Genomic DNA, 24,185 nt, shown 5'->3' on the forward strand with positions numbered 1-24,185 from the left:
CATAACTGGAATTTATCAAATTATATTGCACACATAATCATGGCTTTGAAATCACCCCTAGCCAATAGGGGTTTAGCCACTCATATTTACAACAAAACGAAAGGAAATGAATTTAAACATTAGAAACAAAAGAAAGAAAACACCTAAACGCTCCAACGATCCAAGTTGGACAGCAAGCACGTCCAAGCACTTTCATTCCCTTCCTTTGCTACGGCACAAGGTGTTGGTGAGTGTTTGAAGGTTTGTTTGTATGGAGGAATGGATGTGAAGATGAATGGATGTGTTTGGATGAAGGTTGTGTTGAAATGGGAGTGAATGATCTAACCAAGTATAAACTCAATTTATGTTACACACACTTCCTTTTATAGAGGAAGTGCATGGCAATGGAGGGAAACATGGAGTGGTGTGGCAATTGAGAGCAATGATGCATGAAATATGAAATGATGGAGGGAACAAGGAATGGTGTAGCAATTAAGTGCAATGATGCATGAATCTGAAATGATGGAGGGAATAAGGAATGGTAACAAGGAATAGTGTAGCAATTGAGTGCAATGATTCAATGTAATGATGCATGAAATCTGAAATGATGGAGGGAACAAGGAATGGTGTAGCACGGCATAGGAATCCAAAGAGAGTGCAATGGTGGTGCACGGCAATGATGGAAATGTGAATGGTGGAGTGACACCCCTTTGTGGCTGAGCTCTTTGTCCTTTTTACATTAATTCTTCTTTCTCTTTAACACATTCCTAGCCTCTTTAGTCTTCAATTTCGTCCATCCACCTTGCTCCATGCATGTGCTATTCATTCCAAGCCCAAAACTGCTCCAAAATGCACCAAAATGGATCTTATTGCTTCATAAGGCCTATGGACCTACAAACATACGAAAATAGCTTAAAATACATAATTAACTAAGAAATAACAACATAAATGCATGAGAACAAGCTAACTCAGTCGCATAAATATACTCCTATCAGCTCATAAAACTGCACTTAGGGTGATTGTGATTTAGCCATAGATACGGCATATGCTTGTTTATTATGTCACCTCCCACACCATATGCTCATATTTGATCCAATTTAAGTGCACAGTCTTGTCGTACAGACTTTATTTATGGTTCCAACTTGTAGGTGACTAGCGATTTATCGCTCAGCTATTATATGAGAGTAGATTTGAGCATGATTGTATTACACCCATTATTGTCGTATAGACCTGTTTGTTTGGTTCCGACTCTTGTGCAGTATGTTGCCGTATAGGTCATTGTAGTGACTCCGGCTAGAGTAACTTTGAGCTATGAATTCAGCCGTACAGACTACCTTAGGGGTTTCGGCTCACATGTTATATTCCTATGAAATTAATTTTACCTGAATTGTTTACTCTATTATATCTTGGCATGGCATACATATGAAAATGATTATGTGAAGTATGAATTGAATTGATATGATTTCATATCTATATATATGTACATGCTTATATCTTGATTCTGGGAAAAATTATACATGTTTTACAGCGAGAGGTTAGATATGTTGATAAATGAAATGATTTTGTAAAACATTTGTTTTTGCCCACTCAAGTTTTCTGTTTTGCGCCCCTCCAGGTTTTAAGTAAGCTTGCTATTGGTGGCTTGAGGACGTCGGCAGTTCTGACCTATCTAAATAATAGTAGGACATTCCTGGTACTGTATAACTAGTACTTGTCCTACTGGACTGCACCTAGACTTATTATGCTCTGATTAGGAGTGTTTACTTTTGTAACTAACTCCTATCACTTCCTGTTTAGTAGTGTACTATAGTAATTCAGTTTTTAATTATTCGTATATTTCTTATCTCTATTGCTTCCGCACTGTGCACATGGCTACGTCACTCTCACGTGACGGCCAACATGTCTTGATCTCGATCGGGGTGTGTCAGAGAGTTTTTAGGAGTGAGTCCAGTTAATAAATTATATGTTTTTATTTCTTTTATACTCATTTTATATTTTCTAAAAATATTAAAAATCAATTAAAATCTTTTAATATTATGCATTTTTCAACTCCAAAATATCTAATTAATATCTTATAACAAAAAAAATAATAATATACTAACATAAATCTATCTACAAAACACTATACCCTAACTCAAGTAGCAAATATATGAATGTATATTATACCTATAAGTGAGATATGAAACCTAACTAAAAGGTAGAAAAAACATAATATACCTACAAGTAAGACACATTCATTTGTGACAGATTGACTATGAAAAAGAATTTGTTATATAGGTAGATAAATACAATTAACCTGTGATATAGGTTGATTATAAGAATTAAAATAAAATTTATAAATGGGTTAAAGCACGAGGAAGAACAAGAAATAACAAATAAATAAATAAAAAGAAATAATCAAAGAGATAATTAGGAAGAAATTTGATTTTTACAATAAATTTTTTCATTTAAGAGATAATTATTGATAATAAAATAATTAAATTTAAAGAATTGGACCTATTCTAATAAATTGGACTATTCCTACTATTGGCTCAAAAAATTGGAGTTATATCAAGTTTCCTCTAATTTTTTTACCACATGGCACAAATTTGAACTCTAAATCAGCAAATTGTAGGTTTCACGCTTGACACGTCACCACTTAATGACTGATTTAGCAGATTTTCTAATGGTTGTATGAAATTGAAATGAAATAGTAACTAAATATATGAGATTGAATTCTCGAATAAAATTGCTAAATTAATCCTACTCTTAAGGAGTTGAAACAAATACATGTTGGGTGATTCGAGCATACCTGTTAATTAATAGACTACTAATGGGTTCACTCGTTAAGTTTCAAATTATACACTTAATTTTTTCATGTTATTTTGTATTGTGTAATTGGGACTTGGATCCTCTCCTGAGCTAATGGAGAGGATCCTCCTGACCACTAATCATGGACCGTTGAATTTTTATCCAACGACTATAATTATTATAACTTTAAAGAGATAATTATTATAACTTTAAAGGGAGCCCCCGTTTGTAGCTGTTGGATAAAAATCCAACGGCCCATGATTAGTGGTCAGGAGGATCCTCTCCATTAGCTCAGGAGAGGATCCAAATCCGTGTAATTGTGTCTTGTTAAATATTGGGAGTTGTTGTTAGACCTATTAATATAAGATGGTACATCATTTAGGGGGGTGTATTCAATTGAGAATGTGAGAGATTTTAATGGATTTATAAATCCATGGATTTTTATGGAGTTTAATTGATTTGTAGAGATTCCATATAAAATTTTGATTCAATTCCCTCGAAATCTCATGGGAAGAGGTGAGATTTGTGGATACTTAAAATACACTACGAAATCTCTCCAATTCCCTCTAATTCCTTAACTTTCTCAAATTCTTTAAAATCAATTTCTAATTGAATACACCTGGAATGTTATAAACTTCTTTAAAATCTTAATTGAATACACCTGGATTTCTAAGGATTTTAATAAACTATTTTAAAATTCTAATTGAATACACCTAGAATTTCAGAGAATCACTTAAAATCCTGATTGAATACCCCTATATTCATTAAAAGAATTAAAATACTTTAAAATCCCAATTGAATACACCCCCTTAGTTTAGAAAGATCATTATCCAAATAATTAGGCGTTTTAGGGTTTTGCTATTTTGGCTTTTGGGTGGACCAAGTAAACACACACAAAAAGTAGCGTATTGTCATACTCTCATCCGCTTTTGTCTTTTATTATCATATCGGGTACTGACACTATTATGACTCCCCACTTCCTCTTGTGTGGGACTGCCGACCACAATTAGGTCAGTTAAGTTTGACGAGCCTTTTCTTTATTTTTGCATCCTTCACGCAAACAAACTAGAACGAAGTTGTAATTTGGAAAAGGCAAAAAAAGGATAACCTTCTTTCCTCTTGGTACAAAAATGGCAATGGCGGAGGCAGAGACATCCAGATCTCCCTCAAAGCGCACAAAACAGAGCCAAAAAGACGACCAACATCAGCCCCTCCTGCCTGGTCTGCCGGACCACATAGCTCAAGTATGCCTCTCCCTCGTCCACCCTTCCGTTTTGTTCTCCGTTTGCACCTCATGGCGCCGCCTTATCTACTCGTCCTCCTTCCCTCCTTTTCTCTCTCTCTACGCCCTCTTCTCCTCCTCCTCCTCCTCCACCTCCGCCTCCGCCTCCTCTTCCTCTAATTCCATTCATTTCTACAACTTTGACCCGATCTCGTCCAACTGGCATCCCCTCCCCTCAACCCCTCCCGACCCGCCTCTCCTCCTCTTCCGAAGCCACCCCTCTTTCATCTCCCGCAACCTACCCATCCAATCCGTCTCCGCGTCTGGAAAACTAATCCTCCTCGCCGCCACTACCCACAACTTTTTCCCCGCTCTCCCTCGCCCTCTGGTCTTCGACCCAGCTGCCAGAGACTGGGCCTTCGGTCCTCCACTCACCACCCCACGCCGCTGGTGTGCAGTCGGAGCGCTGAGCGGCGTTGTCTACGTGGCGAGTGGGATCGGGTCCCATTTCTCGATCGATGTTGCGCGTTCAGTTGAGAAGTGGGACTTAAGCAAATGGAAAAAGTATCAAGTTAATTCGAATGGTTGGGAAAAAGTGAGCGGGCTTCGAGATGGGAGATTCAGCAGAGATGCGATCGACGCAGTGGGATGGAGAGGAATGCTCTGCATGGTCAATGTTAAGGGAGACACTGCAAAAGAGGGAGCTGTCTACGATGTGGAGAAGGGCACGTGGCAAGACATGCCGGAAGGGATGATTGCAGGGTGGAGAGGACCGGTGGCAGCCATGGATGAGGACGTGATGTACGTGGTGGACGAGGCCAAGGGTGCCTTGAGAAGATACGATCCCAACAAGGATGTGTGGGAAGAGGTTTTCGAGTCCGAGAGGCTGAGAGGAGCTGATCAGATCGCTGCCGGAGGCGGAAGAGTTTGCGTTGTTTGTGGTGGTGGGATATTTGTGGTTGACGTGTCGGCGGCGACGCCGAGGCTTTGGGCTGTGGAAACGCCTCCGGGACTAGAGGCGGTGGCGATCCATATCTTGCCCAGAATGAGCCACGCGGATTGATTATTTTATTTATTTATTTTACTTTTTATTTCGTTGTTCTGTTCTGTAACTTTTGTGAGGCTACGAATCTTCTTGGTTGAGGAAAGAAGAGATATGTTCCAATTGAATATTTAATTAATTAATTTATTGTTCTTTAAAAGGTGAAAGTTAGAATTTGTCTACTTTTGAAAACTAGTGGTTGGAATAGAACTGGATACAGTTCGTTGAATCGATATTATTTCTGGCCCTTCCAATTTTGATAATGTCACGTGGGAGATGTTAGCCGGACATGGATCCTCTCCGGATCCATTGGTTCTAATCCATCGAGTCACATTATCCGAACCATTGAAATTTAATCTAACGGTTAAAATTATTATAACTTTTAAAATGGATCCCTTTTTGTAACCGTTGGATTAAATTTCAATGGTCCAAATGATGTAACTTGGTGGATTAGGACCAATGGATCTGGATCCATGTCCATGTTAGCCAACTTGTGAGGTGGCTTTTCAAAATAATGGTATTAAAAGAGGGATGATGATCTTCTTTGTGGGAATCCTAGGAATCCTCACATCCTAACCGTTCATTATACATCGTGCGATCAGTTTTCGTCAGGTATTATTTATGTTTAATTTTAAATAAACAAAATCAAATAATTTATAACCACACGATGTACGATGAATGATTAAGATGTAAGGATCTACAGAATTCCCACAATTTGGATCCGGATGGGATCCAAATCCTTAAAAGAGAAGTGTAACGAATTTAATGGATTGTAATGCAAAAGTTTTGAAGAATAATACTTGGCTATTCAAAGATCGAATAATTCAAAATTGTTCATCATCGATTCATAGAATTTTGTGTTTATGGCTAGAATCGGTTATATTATAAATAACTCTTTAAAGATCGGCTCTGCATAAAATTAATTAAAATAAAGGTAATTTAGTCATGAAACTATATAAAAACATATGAACGAAATTAGTAAAAACATTACGAACTGTCCTATGAATATTGTGCTACAATAGATGGACCAAACAACCTTAGTTTTAAGGAAACTTTAACGAAAAGCTCTTGGTATTGTTCATTTTAACAAAAAATCACATTTTTACACTAAAAAGTCAAAATTGGCACTATTCACTTTACCCTTTATTTTGTTCTTAATGTTAAAACTCAAAGTTTTTAAGCCATTTTTCATTAGTTTTTCTTAGTTTTAATTCATTTTTGTTGCAAAGATGATATTAACAGAGTAATTCATAATATGAACGGTTTTGATTATAAGCACAAAACTCTATGATTGAAACGTAGAGAATTTTAAGTATGAGCTTTTACTCATCCTTAAGTAACCAAGTATTGTTTATTTTTTTAGTATATCCAGAGCTTAGGCCAGTACGTGTCATAACACAAGTGAAAGGACATTGGCTTGTGTTTCAGGTGCATGAAAAAATTTCTCAATACAGTGTCATCATTTTTAGAAGTTGCTTTCTTTGGATAATGACTAGATTCTAGTACTACATTATACTTTGGCCAACTCATAAAACAATTTGATAACATAACATGAACATGCTCGAAAAATTAAGTGTTCGACCTAAGATTTAGTAGGTTGTGCGGACCTTTAAAAAACGTAAGTTTCATCACTGGGGAGTACTCCTTTGTAAAAAAATATTCTTCAAAACTCGAAAAATGAACGATAAAAGATTGACTCTAAATGATCGTACAATAATTTTATTTTTAAGTCGGACTACTTGATAAGTTTGACTACCGAAGACAAACCCGTAGACAAGACCAAAACTTTTAGACTCAATCAGGTTGTTCACCTAGAACCCATTAGTTGTATCATTGAGTTGTGAGCATGAGACTATCTAATTTCCACCTCGAAAGAACATAAAGTCGCATGTTGGTCTCTGGAGCGAGAGATTTTTCAGTGTGACCGGTACACGGGATAATACACAACATGTCGCTAAACAAATGGTGAGATATGTGTGCTAAAAGGTTAATAACTTAAAAAATAAAATTTCTTACCATTCCTATTAAAACACATGGTGTACCACTTGTGTTCCTGTCATAACTAAAAATTTCTTCCCTGGAGCATGATGGAGCAATTATTAATACAAGAGAACAAAACAGCATTCCTTTAACAATCCAATCCAACTCCTCCCAATCCACCTCTAGGAGTCCCCAAATTTCTTTTGAAAAAAAATAAAAATATATTAACCTTAACAATATATTTATAGGAAATTTGGTTAACAAAGTCATCCTATTAATCAGAAAAAGTCAACCTTTATTATTATTATTATTATTATTATTATTATTTAACACGATAGTATTTACACTAAGGGAGTGTGAGAGAGGGCTAATGTGGTTCAACTTCGCCTTTGACGAGAATCGAACTTAAGACGTCTCACTTACAAGTGAATAGGAATATCATTAGACCGGAGTACAAAGTCAACTTATTAACAAACTAATAAAATCATATAATCCTTAATATAAATTGGAGAACGTTAAGGAGACTCTCTCAAAATGAGATTTTCATGGATTCTTTGCCACCTCCTGTCTTTGGTACAATGTTTTATAATGTTGACATGAGAATTGATGTTAAACTGTAAGATGACAGAGAATTCATAGAGTTTCACTTTTGAGAAATTCTCCTAATTAGCATTTTTCATAGAAATCGAGATTTGGACAATGACTTGGTATGAATATCTTCCGGGAATTAATCTTAACTGCTAACAATATTTTACAATCTCCACGTTTAAGGTGGTTTTCAAATGAGTCATGAAGTTCCAATTTTATCACATTGCACCTGGGGTTTTGAAATTGCATAAATTAAAATTTTTTTTGTCTCTTTGAATGTCTAATCCTCCATTAAATTGATGAGTAATTTTTTTTTCTTCAATAAAGTGCAAATATTACTTGCACGTTAGAACACAAAAGGGTACACTTTAATGAATGATCATATAGTCAATCACATCGAATGCACAACAAATTTGTATAATTTCAATATGTAAGGGTGTAATATGATAAATTTAAACCTCATGGTCTATTTTTTAATTCATCCCAAGCAAGCCCTAATCTTTGTTTTTTTTTTTTTCCAACAAGCCCTAATATTAGCTACATACATAATTAGCTGGCAAGGGATCTATACTCTGCCTATGTTGAAGATGGAGCAACAATGGAAGTCTTTTACTACTCCAATTGATCAAGAAGGGGCCCGTTTGGTAAGCCGGAAGGGACATGCTATGAATCATTAAAATGATTCAAGTCCCATATCATTGTTTGATGCATAAATAGCATCATGGACTGATTTTTTTATTTCGAAATCAAGTCCAGAATAGCACAAGTTTCATAACTTGTCGATTGACATTAGTTATGAGTCCAAAACACGTTCGCTTACGGTCGCACGTTATGAGTCCAAAACACGTTCGCTCACGGTCGCACCTCCTCACAACTTGAAAATGAGGTTCCCTGTAGAATGCATGATCTGACAAACCAAATTAACAACAAAAGTAGATCTTCTTTTGATCAAGTCAAGCACTGAAGAGCAGTCGCAATTGATCTATACTATGTTGGGTTTTCAAGCTAAGAACTCTCATGACCCAATTTAAAAGAGTGAATTTGATGACTTATGTGATAATTTAACTTTCTGTAAAAAAAAATACCGGATGTACTTCACCCTATCTACTAGAATCCAAATCTTTTATGCAATTTAGACGGCAAAATATCGGCTAGAGGCGGTAGCGATCCATATCTTGCCTTGAATGAGCAACGCGAATTGATTATTTATTTATGTATTTTTAACCTTTTATTTTGTTGTTTTGTTTTTTGGAAAGGGATCGATCCTTTCCGGATTCCTTACTCCTAATCCACCAAATCAGGGAATCTGTACTGTTGAATTTTGATTCAACGGCTACAAACAGGGGCTCACGATAAAAGATATGATAACTTCAGCCGTTTGATCAAATTTCAACGATACGAATTTTCTGATTTGATGGATTAAGAGGAAAGGATCCAGAGAGGATTCATTTCCTTGTTTTTTAACATTTGTGAGGCAACGAATCCTTTTGGTGGAGAAAAGGAGAGAGATGTTTTAATTGCTCTTAAACGCTGAAAGCGCGAATTGTCTACTTTTGAAAGAACTAGTGCTTGGAAATTGGCATAACACTGGAAACAATTTTTGGCCCTTCCAATTTTGATAGGGTCACGTGGGAGATGTTCAGATATCAATGCAAGTTATGCAACTATAGCCAGCATTTCCAACGAGTTGTCAAATCCTAAATAGAATGCCACAAGATAAATTTTGAAGGTAATAAAAGGGATTCATATCTTCTTTGGATCTTTTGAACCGGAGCCTCCAAAATCACCATCTGGACCGTTGATTCAGATCTTTTTCATATTCCTGACTACGTTGTAGAAGACGATGAAATCCACGAAGAAGACCAAGAAGACGAAATTCACGATCGCTCGGAAAAAAAATGATCCATAATTTGATAATTCCCAGCCTAGCATGATAAATTCGCAACCCAGCCTTCCAACTTCCGACGGCACAAGGGGCGGAGTCGCCGTCGAATCAAATCGAGGGACAAAGTTTAATTCAATGAGGAATAAGTTCTCCCCCTCCTTTTTTCCCTTCCCTCCCCCCTCCCCTCTCACAATTTGTTTTACTTCTTTCTCCTTCTACTTTTTTTCCCTTTTCTTTCTCCACAAAGATGAAATCTTGATCAAGAAGACATGAAAAGGAAGGGAAAAAAGTGGGGAAAGAGAATCCTTGTCCTTCAATGATATCAGATGGCTATCTTGAATTTATTGTAGATTGTGATCTCTATTTTGTTCCTTTTTCTGACAAATACCTTTGCTTCCATGACATCTAACAACTTGCATCTCGTGACTCCACAAAAGAATAATATCTACGGCATGTAAGTTTATCAAATTTTTTTTATCAAACATTTCAACGGATCCATTCATAGAAATTCGGATCGTGATTCCACAACAGGCGCCTTGCCCTTGTCAACGCTAGTCAAGCTTGCACCTATAATTAACACCTTTAGTAACTTTTCCAAGCAAATTTAAGATTTTCTAAGTCGCACGTGAGAAAAGACTTCAAATTAGTGAAAATGGAGGATACCACATGATTTGGGAATTCGAATGACCTTGTAGTAACATCTCAGGTCTCCACACGCTGTTGTACAGACAATCACTCGTCGCTGCACGCCGCCGTACGCGACACCCCCACCTGGTCGCTGGTAGATGCGCCACCATTGTCGTCCTCACTGCCGCTGTCGCCAGCAAACACGATAACCAGAACAGGAACAAGGTCAGTTAGAGTTTGACAAGTCCTTTCTTTCTTTATGTATCCTTCACATAAACAAACCAAAACAAAGTTGTAAAGCCAAAGTGAACTTTCTTTGCTTTTAGAGCAAAAATAATAATTTTTCAACAAAATTATTCGTCATAAATGTCATTCATCCGGCTTAGCATGGAAATACCGTTGCTAGGTTTTTTCTTTGCTCTTATATAGCAACGATATATATAGGATTTGGCGCCCACATATTTTTGACACACATTTTTGTAAGAGAAATTTTATTTAAACCCATCTAACATATTTCTACACTTAACTTACTCTTTGAACCAATTTGATTTTTAACTAAACTATTAATATCTCTTTAAACCCAAATTTAATACCTAATATATCCTCATAAACCCAATTCAATATGTGGATTTATTTTTACACCCATTTGATTTTTAGAAGCTAAATTTGATGTGTTTAGACCTAAGTTCTTTGCATGGTTTTCCACAACACAAAAGCTGACAATTCATTTGTTACCTGCATGAACTTAAAGATGGTTATTAAGAAGTGGATCGAGGAACTTAAAGATCAACCATGGTCCAGGGAGAAAAAAGCAAATGATCAACCTGCTTTTAACTAGGCATTAGACAACAAGCTCGTTAACAAAGTGGATCTCTACCTGCTGCCACATGCAGCATTCCCAATTGGAGGATTATACTTTAAGAACAAGATGTGGGTGCGAGAAACTAAAGGGATGCATGTTATAATTCACAATAATTATATCCTGGGTTTTGAGAAGAAGATAAAACGCTTCTATGATTATGATCTATGGCTGGTATGATCACGCGGATGAGTCTCCTCTTGGGAGAATATGAGATTGAATGACATGATCAATATTTGTTTCCATAGAAGCTCTGTATCGAAGCTCGCAGGAAATGCTTCCTTACGAATTCGTGTGACCTTCGAGCCCAGTGGGTTTTCGTAACAGACTTGAAAAGGGAAGGGAATGTCACTACTACAAAATAGATTATTGGTGTCGCTATAATAACCGACAAAAAACATATATTTCTGTCGGAAATTTAGTAAAATCCGACAGGAATCTTATGCAGTGACGGATATATGAACCGACAGCATTGCTGGCGTCAGGAAATGAAGTTTCTGTCGGTTTAGGCCCTAAAACCGACGGATATTCTGTCGGATAATTACTGTCGGATATTATCCACATTCTGTCGATCATGACCGCCAGAAAATATAAAAAAACTGTCGAATATCAATATATTTCTGTCCGTCCTAACCGACAGAAAAATATTAAAAAATTAATTCAATTATTTTCCGTCGGTTATAACCGACAGGAAAATATTAGTATTTTAAAAAACCATTTTTTTCCTTTTTTCTTTTACTGACTGAATAAAACAAAAATTTAATAATTAAAAAAAATAGGAATTTTTTTTTTACTTTCTTACTTTAGAGAATGAATAAAAAAAAAAAAATCAATGAGTGAATAAAGCTTATAACAAACATAACATTCATTCAAATATTAATTAACTTACTAGAATACTGTCTTATGAATCTATCATAACACATAAAGTTAACGTTAAATATAAACTAACCTACAACACGGTCATCTGCATCCGCCATAATACATAACTAAACAAAAAATATAAATAAGACGTCAGACATAGTCGTCTTGAATACCAACAAGCTATTCAACTGAACCCGAGCCTTCGGCCGGCCCTCCCTGTGCTCCTGTGCCTTCTGCCAATCCTGCATGGGCTCCCAAATACCTCAGCAAATCGCCATCAAGGCTACCCGACATCATTCCAGAAAGTAAACCCGGGGATAATCCGGCATTAAAAACACCAGGATAAATATATGAGTGATCACCGGGAAAAGCCATCTGAGGTCGATATACTGGCGTTGGATACTGCGGCTGAAAAGACATATATTGCATGGGATAGGCAGACACAGGTGGCTGATTGGGAGCCGAATGCTGTGATGCCGGAGGGCTAAGTGGTGGCCGCTGCAGATGTTGTGGAATTAGCATCATAAATAATTGTTGTTGCTGCATCATTGCCTGCTGTTGCTGGTTCACCTGGTTCTACGATTCCTTTGATTGCTGAAGCTCAACCGTTACCGCCGCCAACAGCTTAGAGGCTTCTTCCTCCCTCCTCCTCAATTCGTTGTTCTCATCTACCATCCTGGCCAATGCACCCTTGGATGATTTCCTAGAAGCTCTAGCATCTGAAGAACTTGCATATGACACCATATCCGGAATCACCCCATGACCATAACCACGAACTCTATTTCTAGTCTCAGACCCCATCTGCTCAACATAAATATGTGTTCTAATCTCAGACGTGTCCTCTTCTCAGGACTCAACAATTGACTGAACTTGGCTCTCCATAGATATCTTGCAATATAATATAAAAACAAAACAATAAAAATTATTAAGAGAAAAAAATACAGAATCTTGAAATTCAATGTTTCATCAAGTTTCACAAAATTAGATTGTCACAACACAGATTCAACAAAGATTCAACAATCCAAAGACAAATAAAACTTGAAAACAGTCATAATCTGAATAAAGTTATAAATCATTTACCCCTCTCTGTTGTGACGATTCATCAATCCAAGTGTTGTCTTTCCGGGTATGGGTAGCTCGAAAAAAGGTGATAGGATCTGGTTCCTTCCCATGCTTTTTCTTCTTTAAACATGTTAAAAGAACAACAAATACATATTAACCCCTCATTATAAATAAAAAAAATTAAAACACTTCAAATAAAAGAATATAGCAACACTTACAAGCTCCTCACGAACCCGAGCAAATGTTTTTGAACCAGTAGTATGGTTCATCTTTTTTGACACACGATTAATCTTGTTTTTCTCTGCCACCTCCTGAAAATTTGAAAAAAAAAACGCTTATAAGGACATATTTCAATACCAAATATCAAACCATTAATTGTTTACCTTTGTTTTAGGATCATCCCAATACGCTAACATCTCGGCCCACTGACCACCATCCACACCAGGGGGAGGTTCTGAGCGCTCATGCTCTTGCCTTTTGGTGTAATACTCTGCTTTCAACCAATTACGATATTCCTTGTATGCATGATCCGCAACATGGAGAGTCATGTTGCGAATAATTGGCATTCTATCTTGATCTTCATCAAGAAACAAGATATTACCCTATATCCACATATATATACATGTTAGTATTTGGAATATATACATCGAAAATTACAAGGCCCAAAACGAAAATATATACCTTAATTCTTTCCCACATAAGTTCCTTAGCATTTGCAGGAACCCCACGCCAATCCTTCTTCAGTGGAATATGTCTTGGATCCTTAACCTCTGAGGCTACCATTTTCGAAAAATCAGAGGAATTTTCACTTACACATTTCCCTGTCGAGTCAAATAGACAAACTTGCTTCCCTTTCCACTTCGGAATACAAGTTCCACGTGTCCTACGTTCACTTTGTTCCTCCATGATGAGAAGGTGAAAAATGAAGAGTGAAAGTGAAAATGAGAAGGTGAAGAAGAGGAAGAGTGAAAATGGTTGTCAGATTAGGAAGAGTAAAAATGCGTGAAGAAGAGGAACGGGTGAAGTAGCTGAGGGAAATAAATATTGTCGGTTATAACCGACAGAAACTCCAATAAAACCGCCAGTCAATTAAAATATTGAAAATGTGTCAGTGTATTGTCGGTAAAATCCGACAGATATTATCTAAAACCGTCAGGAACTAACAACGGTCAGTAAGATATTTATTATGTCATAACGTATTATAATGACAGGTTAATGTCAGTTAGTAGATAGGGTGGTTGAGGGAAATATATATTGTCGGTTATAACCGACAGAAACTCCATTAAAACCGCCAATAAAAGCGCCAGTAAATTAAAATATTGAAAATGTGTCAGTGTAGTGTTGGTAAAATCCGACAGAAATTATATAAAACCGTCAGAAAATTTCCAAAAACCGCCAGGAATTTCTCCTCAGTTACATTTTTGTGCTTCATTAATTTTTTTCGAAGTTAACGAGCGGGAAAATTCCCGCTCAAAATTTTGGTCAGTTTGTGTCGGTTATATTCGACAGGGATGTTAACGAAAAAAAAAAAATTTGTTTTGATTTGTTTTTTAACATTATAACATTTTAAATTTTACCACACAAAATAAAATATTTTAAATAAAAGTCACCCAACCAAAAAAAATATAAAATAAACCATGTGTTTTTTTTTTTTTACCATTATAACATTTTAAATAAAAGTCACCACACAAAATATAAAAAAATTAAATAAAGTGTTTTTTTTTATTTTTTTAACCATTATAACATTTTAAATTTTACCACACAAACTAAAGGCCACACAAATTGAAAGATAGTTTAATTAATACTTAAAAAACATAAAGTAAATAATAAAACTACTCCATTTCATCTTCTGTTAGGTCATCATCGGCATTAACAAAAACAGGAAACTGGGTAGGCAATGGTAATACTTCGTGAAAATGAGTCTCTTCCACGCCAACCCTTGTATGCAGATTTTCATTGTCAAGTACACGATCATCCAAATCAGGTATGGCATAATCATCAAGAGCATCATTATCCTCTAATACGTCAAACAAATCTCTTGGCTGCGTTCGAACAACAACATGCCAATCTTTTTCAATTGTGTCCTCCACATAAAATGCTTGTAATGCTTGTGAAGCTAATATGAAAGGATCCTCTTTAAATCTCAATTGATTGAAGTTTACTAAAGTAAATCCATATTGATCGGTCTTCATACCTCTTGGACTTTCACTGTTAACCCATTCGCATTTAAACAACATCACAGCTCGACCCCTGTCTCCTGCTTCAGTAGGGCCACAATATCTAACCTCAAACATGTCTATGACTCTACCATAACAATTCACTTGCCCAATTGCACCAGGGACATTTGCAGGTACAAAGACACCACAATTTTGATTCTTATGCTTATCGTCCACATATTTTGTACGAAATCTGAACCCATGAATAATGTGACTTTTATATTTCGTCACAACCCTACTAGGATAATTGGCTAGCCAATGCAAGTCTTCAGATATCAAGATGTCATTAGCATGACATATTGAATTAATCTGTAATAAGTAAAATGATAAAAATTGACACGACAAATATAACCACGTCATAATTAAAATGTAAAAAAAAAAATACTAATGTGACTGTTATATTAACTCACATGTTGCTTGAACCATTCTGGAAATTCCTTCTTGCTTAGCTCCTTGATTTGTCGCACAGTTAGCCTTGCTCGACGATGTTGATTTTTCAAGAATTCCTCATGTTGCCTAGCCAATCAGGTCCAAATATGCTTAACTTTTTTTTCAAAGTAAAGAAAATTGATAAAACATTAAGACGTATGACTAAATGATTTTACCTTCTAAATGGGTTAACCTCATCACAATTATTTAGAATGTATCTGTGGCACTGATCAAGAACATTTAACTTGAGCTCCACATTTTCTCTTGAACCCATATAACATCATTTAGAGTCAAAAATTGATAACCCACCAGATACTCCACGTCCAATACCATCTTCATTTCGACCTCTACGAGTGCGACGAGACTCAACATCTCTAAGATACATGGAACAAAAGGACAAACACTCATCCACCAAATACGCTTCAGCAATAGAACCTTCAGGATGACCCATATTACGAACATATCGCTTCAGTGTTTGTAAAAACCTATAATTATAATACAAAACACAAATTATTATAATTGCTAATAAAAATTATCATTATAAATTAACAAATTTTATAAAGATTTGTTAATTGCCGTTCAATTGGATACATCCATCTATATGGAACAGGGCCTGCAATAGCTGCTTCATCTGCCAAGTGAATTGGGAGGTGCATCATTACATCAAAAAATGCCGGCGGGAATATCTTCTCCAATTGACATAATGTCAAGGCAATTCTTGAATTCAATTGCTTGAAACCTTCCTCGGACTCCTTCTTGCTACACAATTGTCTGAAAATGGCACTTAACTCTAATAATATCATAGTAACGGATTTAGGCAAAACCGCACGTACTGCAAGCGGGAGTAACTGCTGCATTAAAACATGACAATCGTGGCTTTTCAATCCATGTATTTTTCTTTCATTCACATGCACACATCGCGACAAATTTGATGAATATCCATCGGGAACCCGAATAGTAGACAACACTTCACAAAATGCAGTTTTTTCTTCTCTTTTCAACGTGAACAATGCTGGAGGTCGAAATGTTCTATTTCCTTTCCTACGCGGATGTTGTCTAGGTCTTATATTCAAGATTTCAAGATCTGCACGTGCGGCCAATCCATCCTTGGACTTTTTATCTATATCTAACAATGTTCCAACTACATTGTCACATATATTTTTTTCAATATGCATAACATCAAGATTGTGTCTAATCAATAGATGCCTCCAATAAGGTAGTTCATAAAAAATAGATTTCTTCTTCCACTGACTCTTACTACTTGTACTGCTCTCAGTTCGTTTTCTGCGTTGCCCAACCGAAGCATCCTTCTTTGGCTTTCCAAAAGTAAATCTCAAAGTAGAAAGTTCTTCAAGACATTGTAAACCAGTCCACTGCCTTGGTGCACTATGATGCTCTCGCCGACCATTAAAAGATGTGGTTTGTCTTCGAAACCTATGATCAACAGGAAGAAAGCGTCGATGCCCCAAATAGGAAATCTTACGACTCACCGGCAAGTAAATAGATTCTTTATCATGCATGCAATGTGGACAAGCTTTATATCCATGTGTACTCCATCCTGATAACATTCCATAAGCCGGAAAATCACTTATAGTCCATAAAACGACAGCTTTCATCGTAAAAGTTTGGTTGGAATACGCATCATAAGTAGGAGTGCCCACCTCCCACAACTCATTCAACTCATCAATCAATGGACGCATGTACACATCAATCTCTTTGCCGGGACTACGCGGTCCTGGTATTAACAGAGATAACAACAAATTCGGTTGCTTCATACACATCCAGGGCGGTAAATTGTAAACTGAAAGCACCACAGGCCATGTGCTATAGTCTTGCCTCATTTTTCCAAAAGGATTAAATCCATCACTGGCCAACCCTAATCGGACATTTCGAATTTCTGATCCAAACTCCGGATATAAATTATCCAAATGCTTCCATGCTGGAGAATCTGAAGGATGTCTCATAAACCCATCCTTAGGACATTCAGTTGCGTGCCACCTCATATGTTCAGCTGTATGCTTCGACATATACAACCGCTGCAATCGTGGTTTTAAAGGAAAATACCACATAACCTTAGCTGCGATTTTTTTTCTAGAGCCATCATCTTCATTGACATTTTTATATCTTGATTCACCACAAACTGAGCATACGGTCAACTCTGCAGTGTCTTTCCAATAGATCATGCAATTATTGGGACACGCATCAATCTTTACATACGTCAGACCCAAGTCATTTATAAGTTTTTTTGCCTTATAACAAGATTCAAGCAAACAATTTCCATCAGGCAGCATTTTTTTAATTAACTCAAGTAACGTGGTAAAGATCCCGTCCGACATTCTTGCTAAACACTTGATCTGATACAATCTTACAACTGCCTCTAATTTTTTAAATTCCTTACAACCTGGCCACAAATCTTGATCTGCCTCTTCAAGCAACTTAAAAAAAGTCTCGACCTCTTCTGGACGCCCTTCCCCAGAAAGGGGTTCAGTAGACGGCCCAACACCTTCTTCAGTTAATGGTTGGACAAATACATCATTAAGAACATCATGCATACCAGTCAACCGATCTCCTGTTTCAGTAGATGGCCCAACACCTTCTTCTCCAATCTCCATATTTTACTCTCCAATTAAAGGCTCCCCATGATGTCGCCATGAAGTATTTTTGTAATCTTTATCCATATCATACAACACAAGATGTTCGACAATAGTTTTTCTAACAAAAATATATCGATTACAACATCTTTTGCAAGGACATCTAAACTTATCGGGGCCAGCACCATTCGCAACTGCTTGATCCAAAAATAAATTAATTCCATCTGTATACGCTTCCAAATTTCGCGGTAGTGTCAACCAATTCTTTTCCATGTTTTACCACTGTACGAGAGCAAATATTACGTTGAAACTAAGATGCCTACAATCTTTCAATCCCTATCATGTAGGCATAACTATTAGAAATTTCAATCTCTATTTTTCAACCTCGAACTATCACAATTGCAATTTAATTTCCAACACCTATAACAGTAAAACAAATAAAAAAAACAATAAAAGGTTAACAAAAATATGTTTATCTACACTCTTGATTATTTATTAAATTTAAGTTTTTATTATCCTCATATCAATTAGAGTGAAATATTTAATTAATTAACATAATATATACCTATATTACTAAATATTACCAATTTATGGCATTTAAATATTGTCAATTTAACATAAATATTTCCAAATAATATTTATCTCAATTTCTTCATAACAGTTTAAGTAAATAAAATACAATATTTTAATCCCTATCATGTAGGCATAACTATTAGAAATTTAATTTCCAACACCTATCATAGTAAAACAAATTAAAAATACAATAAAAGGCTAACAAAAATATGTTTATCTATACTCTTGATTATTTATTAAATTTAAGTTTTTATTATCCTCATATCAATTAGAGTGAAATATTTAATTAATTAACATAATATATACCTATATTACTAAATATTACCAATTTATGGCATTTAAATATTGTCAATTTAACATAAATATTTCCAAATAATATTTATCTCAATTTCTTCATAACAGTTTAAGTAAATAAAATACAATATTTAATCCCTATCATGTAGGCATAACTATTAGAAATTTAATTTCCAACACCTATCATAGTAAAACAAATTAAAATTACAATAAAAGGTTAACAAAATATGTTTATCTATACTCTTGATTATTTATTAAATTTAAGTTTTTATTATCCTCATAGCAATTAGAGTGAAATATTTAATTAATTAACATAATATATAACTATATTACTAAATATTACAAATTTATGAAATATTAAATATTATCAATTTAACATAAATATTTATCTCAATTTCTTCATAACAATTTAAGTAAATAAAATAAACTAATAGAACACAAATATTCCTAATTTATCTTACTAATTAAATTAAAATCTCTAAATAAATAATCTTGTGTGTTAAACAAACAATTTAAACATCAATAAGTTCAGTAATAAAACCTGAACTATTGAAGAATTCCGTTGTCGATCTATTCTTTACGTAGTCAGCTAACTAATTAAAGCCCCTGCAAAATCAAATCATAAAATAAAAATAAGTCACAAAGCACTTGATTAAAAAAGAAATAGAAGATGAAAAGTATGGAAGCAAAAGAAATGAAAAACTTACTGTGTGAGATGAAGAGAAGAAAAAGATGAAGTGCTTGATGAAGAAAAAAATAGAAGATGAAAAGTATGGAAGCAAAAGAAATGAAGAGAAGAAACGGATTGAAGATTGAAGATTGAAGATTGAAGATGAGGATTGAAGATGAAGAAGAGAAAATGGAAGCAAAAGATATCTGAATCAACAACAAATAGAAAAGCTTTAGGCGAAAAATTATAAAATATTTAATTTATGTCGGTTATAGCCGTCAGAATATTAAAATAAAAACCGTCAGAATACTAAAATAATAAAAAATTAATTTCTGTCGGTTATAACCGCCACTATTAACTTCAAAACCGCCAGAACATGTAAAAAAAATATTAAAAAAAATAATTCAAAATTACTGAGGGTTATAGAAATTTATTGGCGGTTAAATCCACCAGAAAAAATCCGACAGAAATTTCTGTCGGAAAAATCCGACAGAAATGAGATTTTATCCGACACTAAATAAAATACGTGTCGGATATCTTTATCCGTCAGAATAACTTATAAACCGCCACCATCATCCGACACCTAAAGCTAATATTGTAGTAGTGTGTGGTTTTCGCTTCAGAACCGCAAGAAAAGGAGCATAGAGTTTGACTTCTCTTAGTTGTTTGCCAATTCAACCAGTTACTGGGTATTTTCACACCGGACATTTTTCATGGTTGGATGCTTTCGTTGTTGTTTTAGCGGAAGGTAGGATGCTTTCGTTGTATTTGTTGAAAAAAAATTACAGTAAATAACTTCTACTCTCTAAAAAATTGAAATCAAACGAAAAAAAAATTCATAAATTGAGTCATACCTTGATTGGAGGATTCAAAACTTCAAAATCACCATCCATCAATAAAAAAAACTTATTTTTCTCTATGAGAGCTGTCACAGCCAGTCCCGGAATTTCATATCCGTGGGTATGAAATGACAGATTTGCCTTAACGGTTGCTAAGGTACGTGTGACATGTTATTTGGAATAAAACCTACATTCCTAAGTTTTGGAAATTTAGTGGTTTAAAATGGTATGCATTTTTGTGTGGTTAGGGATTTAAGAAATTTTGATTTGTTTTGGGTTGACCACACACACGCACGGGACAAGCCCTCTCCCTTACCCTGTGCCCTCTCTCTCTTCCCCCTCAGTTTCATTCTCTCTCTTCCTCTTGAAACCGTACGGACAAGGTACCAAACCCTCAAATCTTCACGAATCGACGCCAAAAAGGTGAGTTTCTTCATCCTTGCAACCTCCTTAGTTGAATGGTACCATTTTAGAACTGGAAACCTTCGAAATCACATCGAACCCGTAACCCATTTTGAAATCATTGTTCATGCACACGTGAAATGTTGATTTTCAGGGAATTCTAAGCTTACAGGGAGCTTAGTGAGGTCCCAAGGAAGCTCGGTGTACTTAGTTTGAAGGTTTTGGATGTCGGGATCGTAGGGTTCGAAGTTGGCCGGTTTTCTTGGATTTTCTCCTGTGAGATTTCGTGTGTTTTTTAGCCTTAAAGTAGTGCATCGTGATTCTACATGTTTAGGGTTTCATTTTGGTATAAATTTTGTAAGAAATGGTTGAGAAATGACGGAGAACAAGGAGATTGAAAAATCTCCAGTTTTTCGGCGCCGGCGAAACTAGTCCGGCGACTGGAGGAAGAAGATGATGCGCGTGGGGGCGCATGCAACATTGAAATTTTTTTCTAAAAATACCTCGACGTCCGTGACGTCGAGTAGGTCATTGTGGTATATTCATATACCCAAATTGAGCATCGTATGAGAAGTTATTACGTATTGTTGGTTATGTGCTTTAAATAACAATTTTATAGTTGTTTCGCATATAGGTGATACCTATCCCGAGGACGAGCGTATTCAAGGGCGTCACGGGGGTTACGACTCATCGACTTACCAGTGAGTGGGCAGTATTTTATGTATTTACCTATATACTATTGATTTTTTTCCCAGAAATTGAATTTAAATGAAAGTATGTTTTAAAATGCCATGCATGCATATTATGAAATATCTGAGTTAGTAATTGATGCATATATATATATGAAATGGTGCTGTGGGCGCACAGGTGAGTATCAGGTGAGTTTTATGTTATTCATGTGAATTATTGATGATGTGAATTGTGTTGAGAGCTCATAACATGCACCCCTGGTGTTAGTGCTTATATTACTCACCCGCACCACACGCTCACCTTGGATCCAAGTAGGTGCATGTCGTACAGACCATTAAAGGTGGTTCCGACTTGTAGGTGATTTTAGATTATTATACAGCTGTTGATGAGAGAAGCACTAGAGCGTATTCTTACACCTTTCTTATCGTACAGACTACTTCAGGTAGTTCCGATTTATGTGCAGAGTAGCGCCGTACAGGTCACTGTGGTGACTCCAGTTGGTTGGATATTGAGCTATAGAATTAACCGTACATGACCAACTGCAGGGTCTTCGGTTGATTCCTTATTTCACCTGTTATAATGTTGCATCCTTATTCTGTTATTGACGCTTATAACATGGCATACTTTCTGGTTTTTGATAAAGATTGGTGATTTGAGATATTTGAAGAATTATATGCATATTATGTTATTTTCTGGGAAAGTATACATGTTTTACAGCGAGGGGTTAGAAATGTTATTAAATGAAATGTTTTCGAAAAACTTTATTTTACTGACCCACTCAATTTTGTTTTGCGCCCCTCCAGGTTCTAGTTAGTAGCGTTGGTGGCCCACGAGGATTTCCGCGGCATACTGACAGACTACATAAATGTAGGACTCACATTCGGGTGTTGTAATTTAGTTATGGTCCTACTTGACTGCACCTAGTACTTATGCTTTGAATTTGTGTGTTTCACACTTAAACTCACTCTAGCATGTTAGTTGGATATTATTGCTAGTAGTTGGTTTTTATTCCTTCGTATTTCCTTTATCTTTTGCTTCCGCATCGCACTTTTGGTTACGTCACGCCCACGTGACGGCCAGCACGCCTTGATTCTAGGATCGGGGTGTGTCAAGAGCTATTAGGGTTTTAGCCATAATAAATGTAGGATAAACAAAGAGTGATCGTAGGGTTTAATTATAGTTTTTGAGTTTATTGATAAATTTGAGTTTTATTATTAATTTCATTTTGTACTTAATAGTAATTATACAATAGGTAAGATAGACAATTAACATTTAAAATTTAAGTTGGGTGTAAAAAAAGGTTAAATGGGTTTAAATAAAATTTCCCTTTTTGTAAAGCTCATTCCGTAATATTTTTCAATGACCCAACTATTTATTTTTTAAGTCTTACTTCAAAGAACATATCTACTAAAATAACCCGAATTCCAACGGTTGAATTAAATTTAATATTTCTTAGTAAACCATATTTGTCAATTTTTTTTCACTACAAATAAATATCATAATTATTTTAGATTTGTCTACCTTTTTGCAGAGGCAGAGGCACTATAAGCCTAGTATGCCTACCCTCACTCTTTCATCCTTTATAAAGAATTTAGTATTATATTATTCCATTTTTTTGGTAAATTCAATATTATATTGTTTTTAGTTTACACAAAATTCTTAATTTTATTCACTAATAACTAAAACATGAGGTTTCTTTTTCTTTTCAATTCCAGCATCACTCATCTTAAAACTATTTTTAACATCTTATTTTATAAACAAATCAGTAACTCTTAAAATTAAAATCTAAAGTTTGATTTAGGATATTCTTTAATGTTATATTAAAGTTTATAAATCTCTCTTATCTACTTTTTACGAAATTTATAACATATCATATATATATATATATATTTTTTTTTTTTTCTCTGTCCATTTTTTTTTATTTTTTTGTTCGAAAATTCCAAATCCATTATATTTGGTTATAATCATTGTATATATTTTATTTTTTTCCATCACATTAACTTATTTATGTTACGAATGATATAAAACATTTTTTTGGGGGGTTCCCCTTGATCGGGTCTTCCGCTGCCTCTTCTGACCTTCTTGTCTTGCTTGCTTTAATGCAATTTTCTTTTCTCTGGAGCAAGTAATGTGCAATTGCATATGAGCAAAATTTATTTTAGTTGACTACGAGTACAACTCTATTTACTTAAAATTCGGTTCATGTTAACTTCGTGTACACTTCAAATATTGCGTGCGATGGTTGTGATGAGTGATGAAAGTTAGGGAGGGAGGAAGAAAAGAAGATGGGTGGTGAATTCATGTTAGCTTCTTGTTGGTATGTAAAATGAGAAGAGCTCGACTCCTTAAGGTTGAGGAGGAGTTCCTCATCAAAGTACTTCGTGATCTATTTACAAAACTTTATTTTTATGAGCGTATTATTCATATAATAAATCATTCAACAAGAAATCAAATAAAATTAAGATTGCCTAGTCAATCAATGGAAGCAAATGAATATATACCGTTTTCAATGCTTTTACCTAATCAATCCATCTGTTTTTATACAGTTTGAGTTCAATGACTAAATAATCTTAGTTTTAATTTATT

General features: G+C 35.3%; 3 protein-coding genes and 1 long non-coding RNA gene across 4 annotated transcripts; 1 reads left to right on the top strand and 3 right to left on the bottom strand.

The window, feature by feature from the left end:
• Positions 1–3,725: 3,725 nt before the first annotated feature.
• LOC126625935 (F-box/kelch-repeat protein SKIP25-like) lies at positions 3,726–5,200 on the top strand. The gene has a single exon (XM_050295060.1). It carries the CDS (start codon positions 3,900–3,902, stop codon positions 5,052–5,054), a length of 1,155 nt encoding a protein of 384 aa, XP_050151017.1. The 5' UTR covers positions 3,726–3,899; the 3' UTR covers positions 5,055–5,200.
• A 3,998-nt stretch (positions 5,201–9,198) lies between these two features.
• On the bottom strand, positions 9,199–10,291 carry LOC126625938 (uncharacterized). Its single transcript, XR_007624526.1, has 2 exons — positions 10,150–10,291; positions 9,199–10,053 (listed from the first exon to the last, which is right to left on the bottom strand). It is a non-coding gene; the product is annotated as an uncharacterized LOC126625938 (long non-coding RNA).
• Positions 10,292–12,409: 2,118 nt separating this feature from the next.
• LOC126625937 (uncharacterized) lies at positions 12,410–13,723 on the bottom strand. Its single transcript, XM_050295064.1, has 5 exons — positions 13,577–13,723; positions 13,279–13,497; positions 13,114–13,206; positions 12,914–13,015; positions 12,410–12,721 (listed from the first exon to the last, which is right to left on the bottom strand). Exons 1-5 carry the CDS (start codon positions 13,676–13,678, stop codon positions 12,680–12,682), a joined length of 558 nt encoding a protein of 185 aa, XP_050151021.1. The 5' UTR covers positions 13,679–13,723; the 3' UTR covers positions 12,410–12,679.
• Positions 13,724–14,727: 1,004 nt separating this feature from the next.
• On the bottom strand, positions 14,728–18,152 carry LOC126626777 (uncharacterized). The gene is made up of 5 exons (XM_050296174.1): positions 16,117–18,152; positions 15,960–16,025; positions 15,717–15,803; positions 15,522–15,627; positions 14,728–15,420 (listed from the first exon to the last, which is right to left on the bottom strand). Exons 1-5 carry the CDS (start codon positions 18,150–18,152, stop codon positions 14,728–14,730), a joined length of 2,988 nt encoding a protein of 995 aa, XP_050152131.1.
• Between the last annotated feature and the right edge of the window lie 6,033 nt (positions 18,153–24,185).

This window comes from Malus sylvestris, chromosome 6, assembly GCF_916048215.2.
Source record: "Malus sylvestris chromosome 6, drMalSylv7.2, whole genome shotgun sequence".
Classification (NCBI taxonomy): Eukaryota; Viridiplantae; Streptophyta; class Magnoliopsida; order Rosales; family Rosaceae; genus Malus; species Malus sylvestris.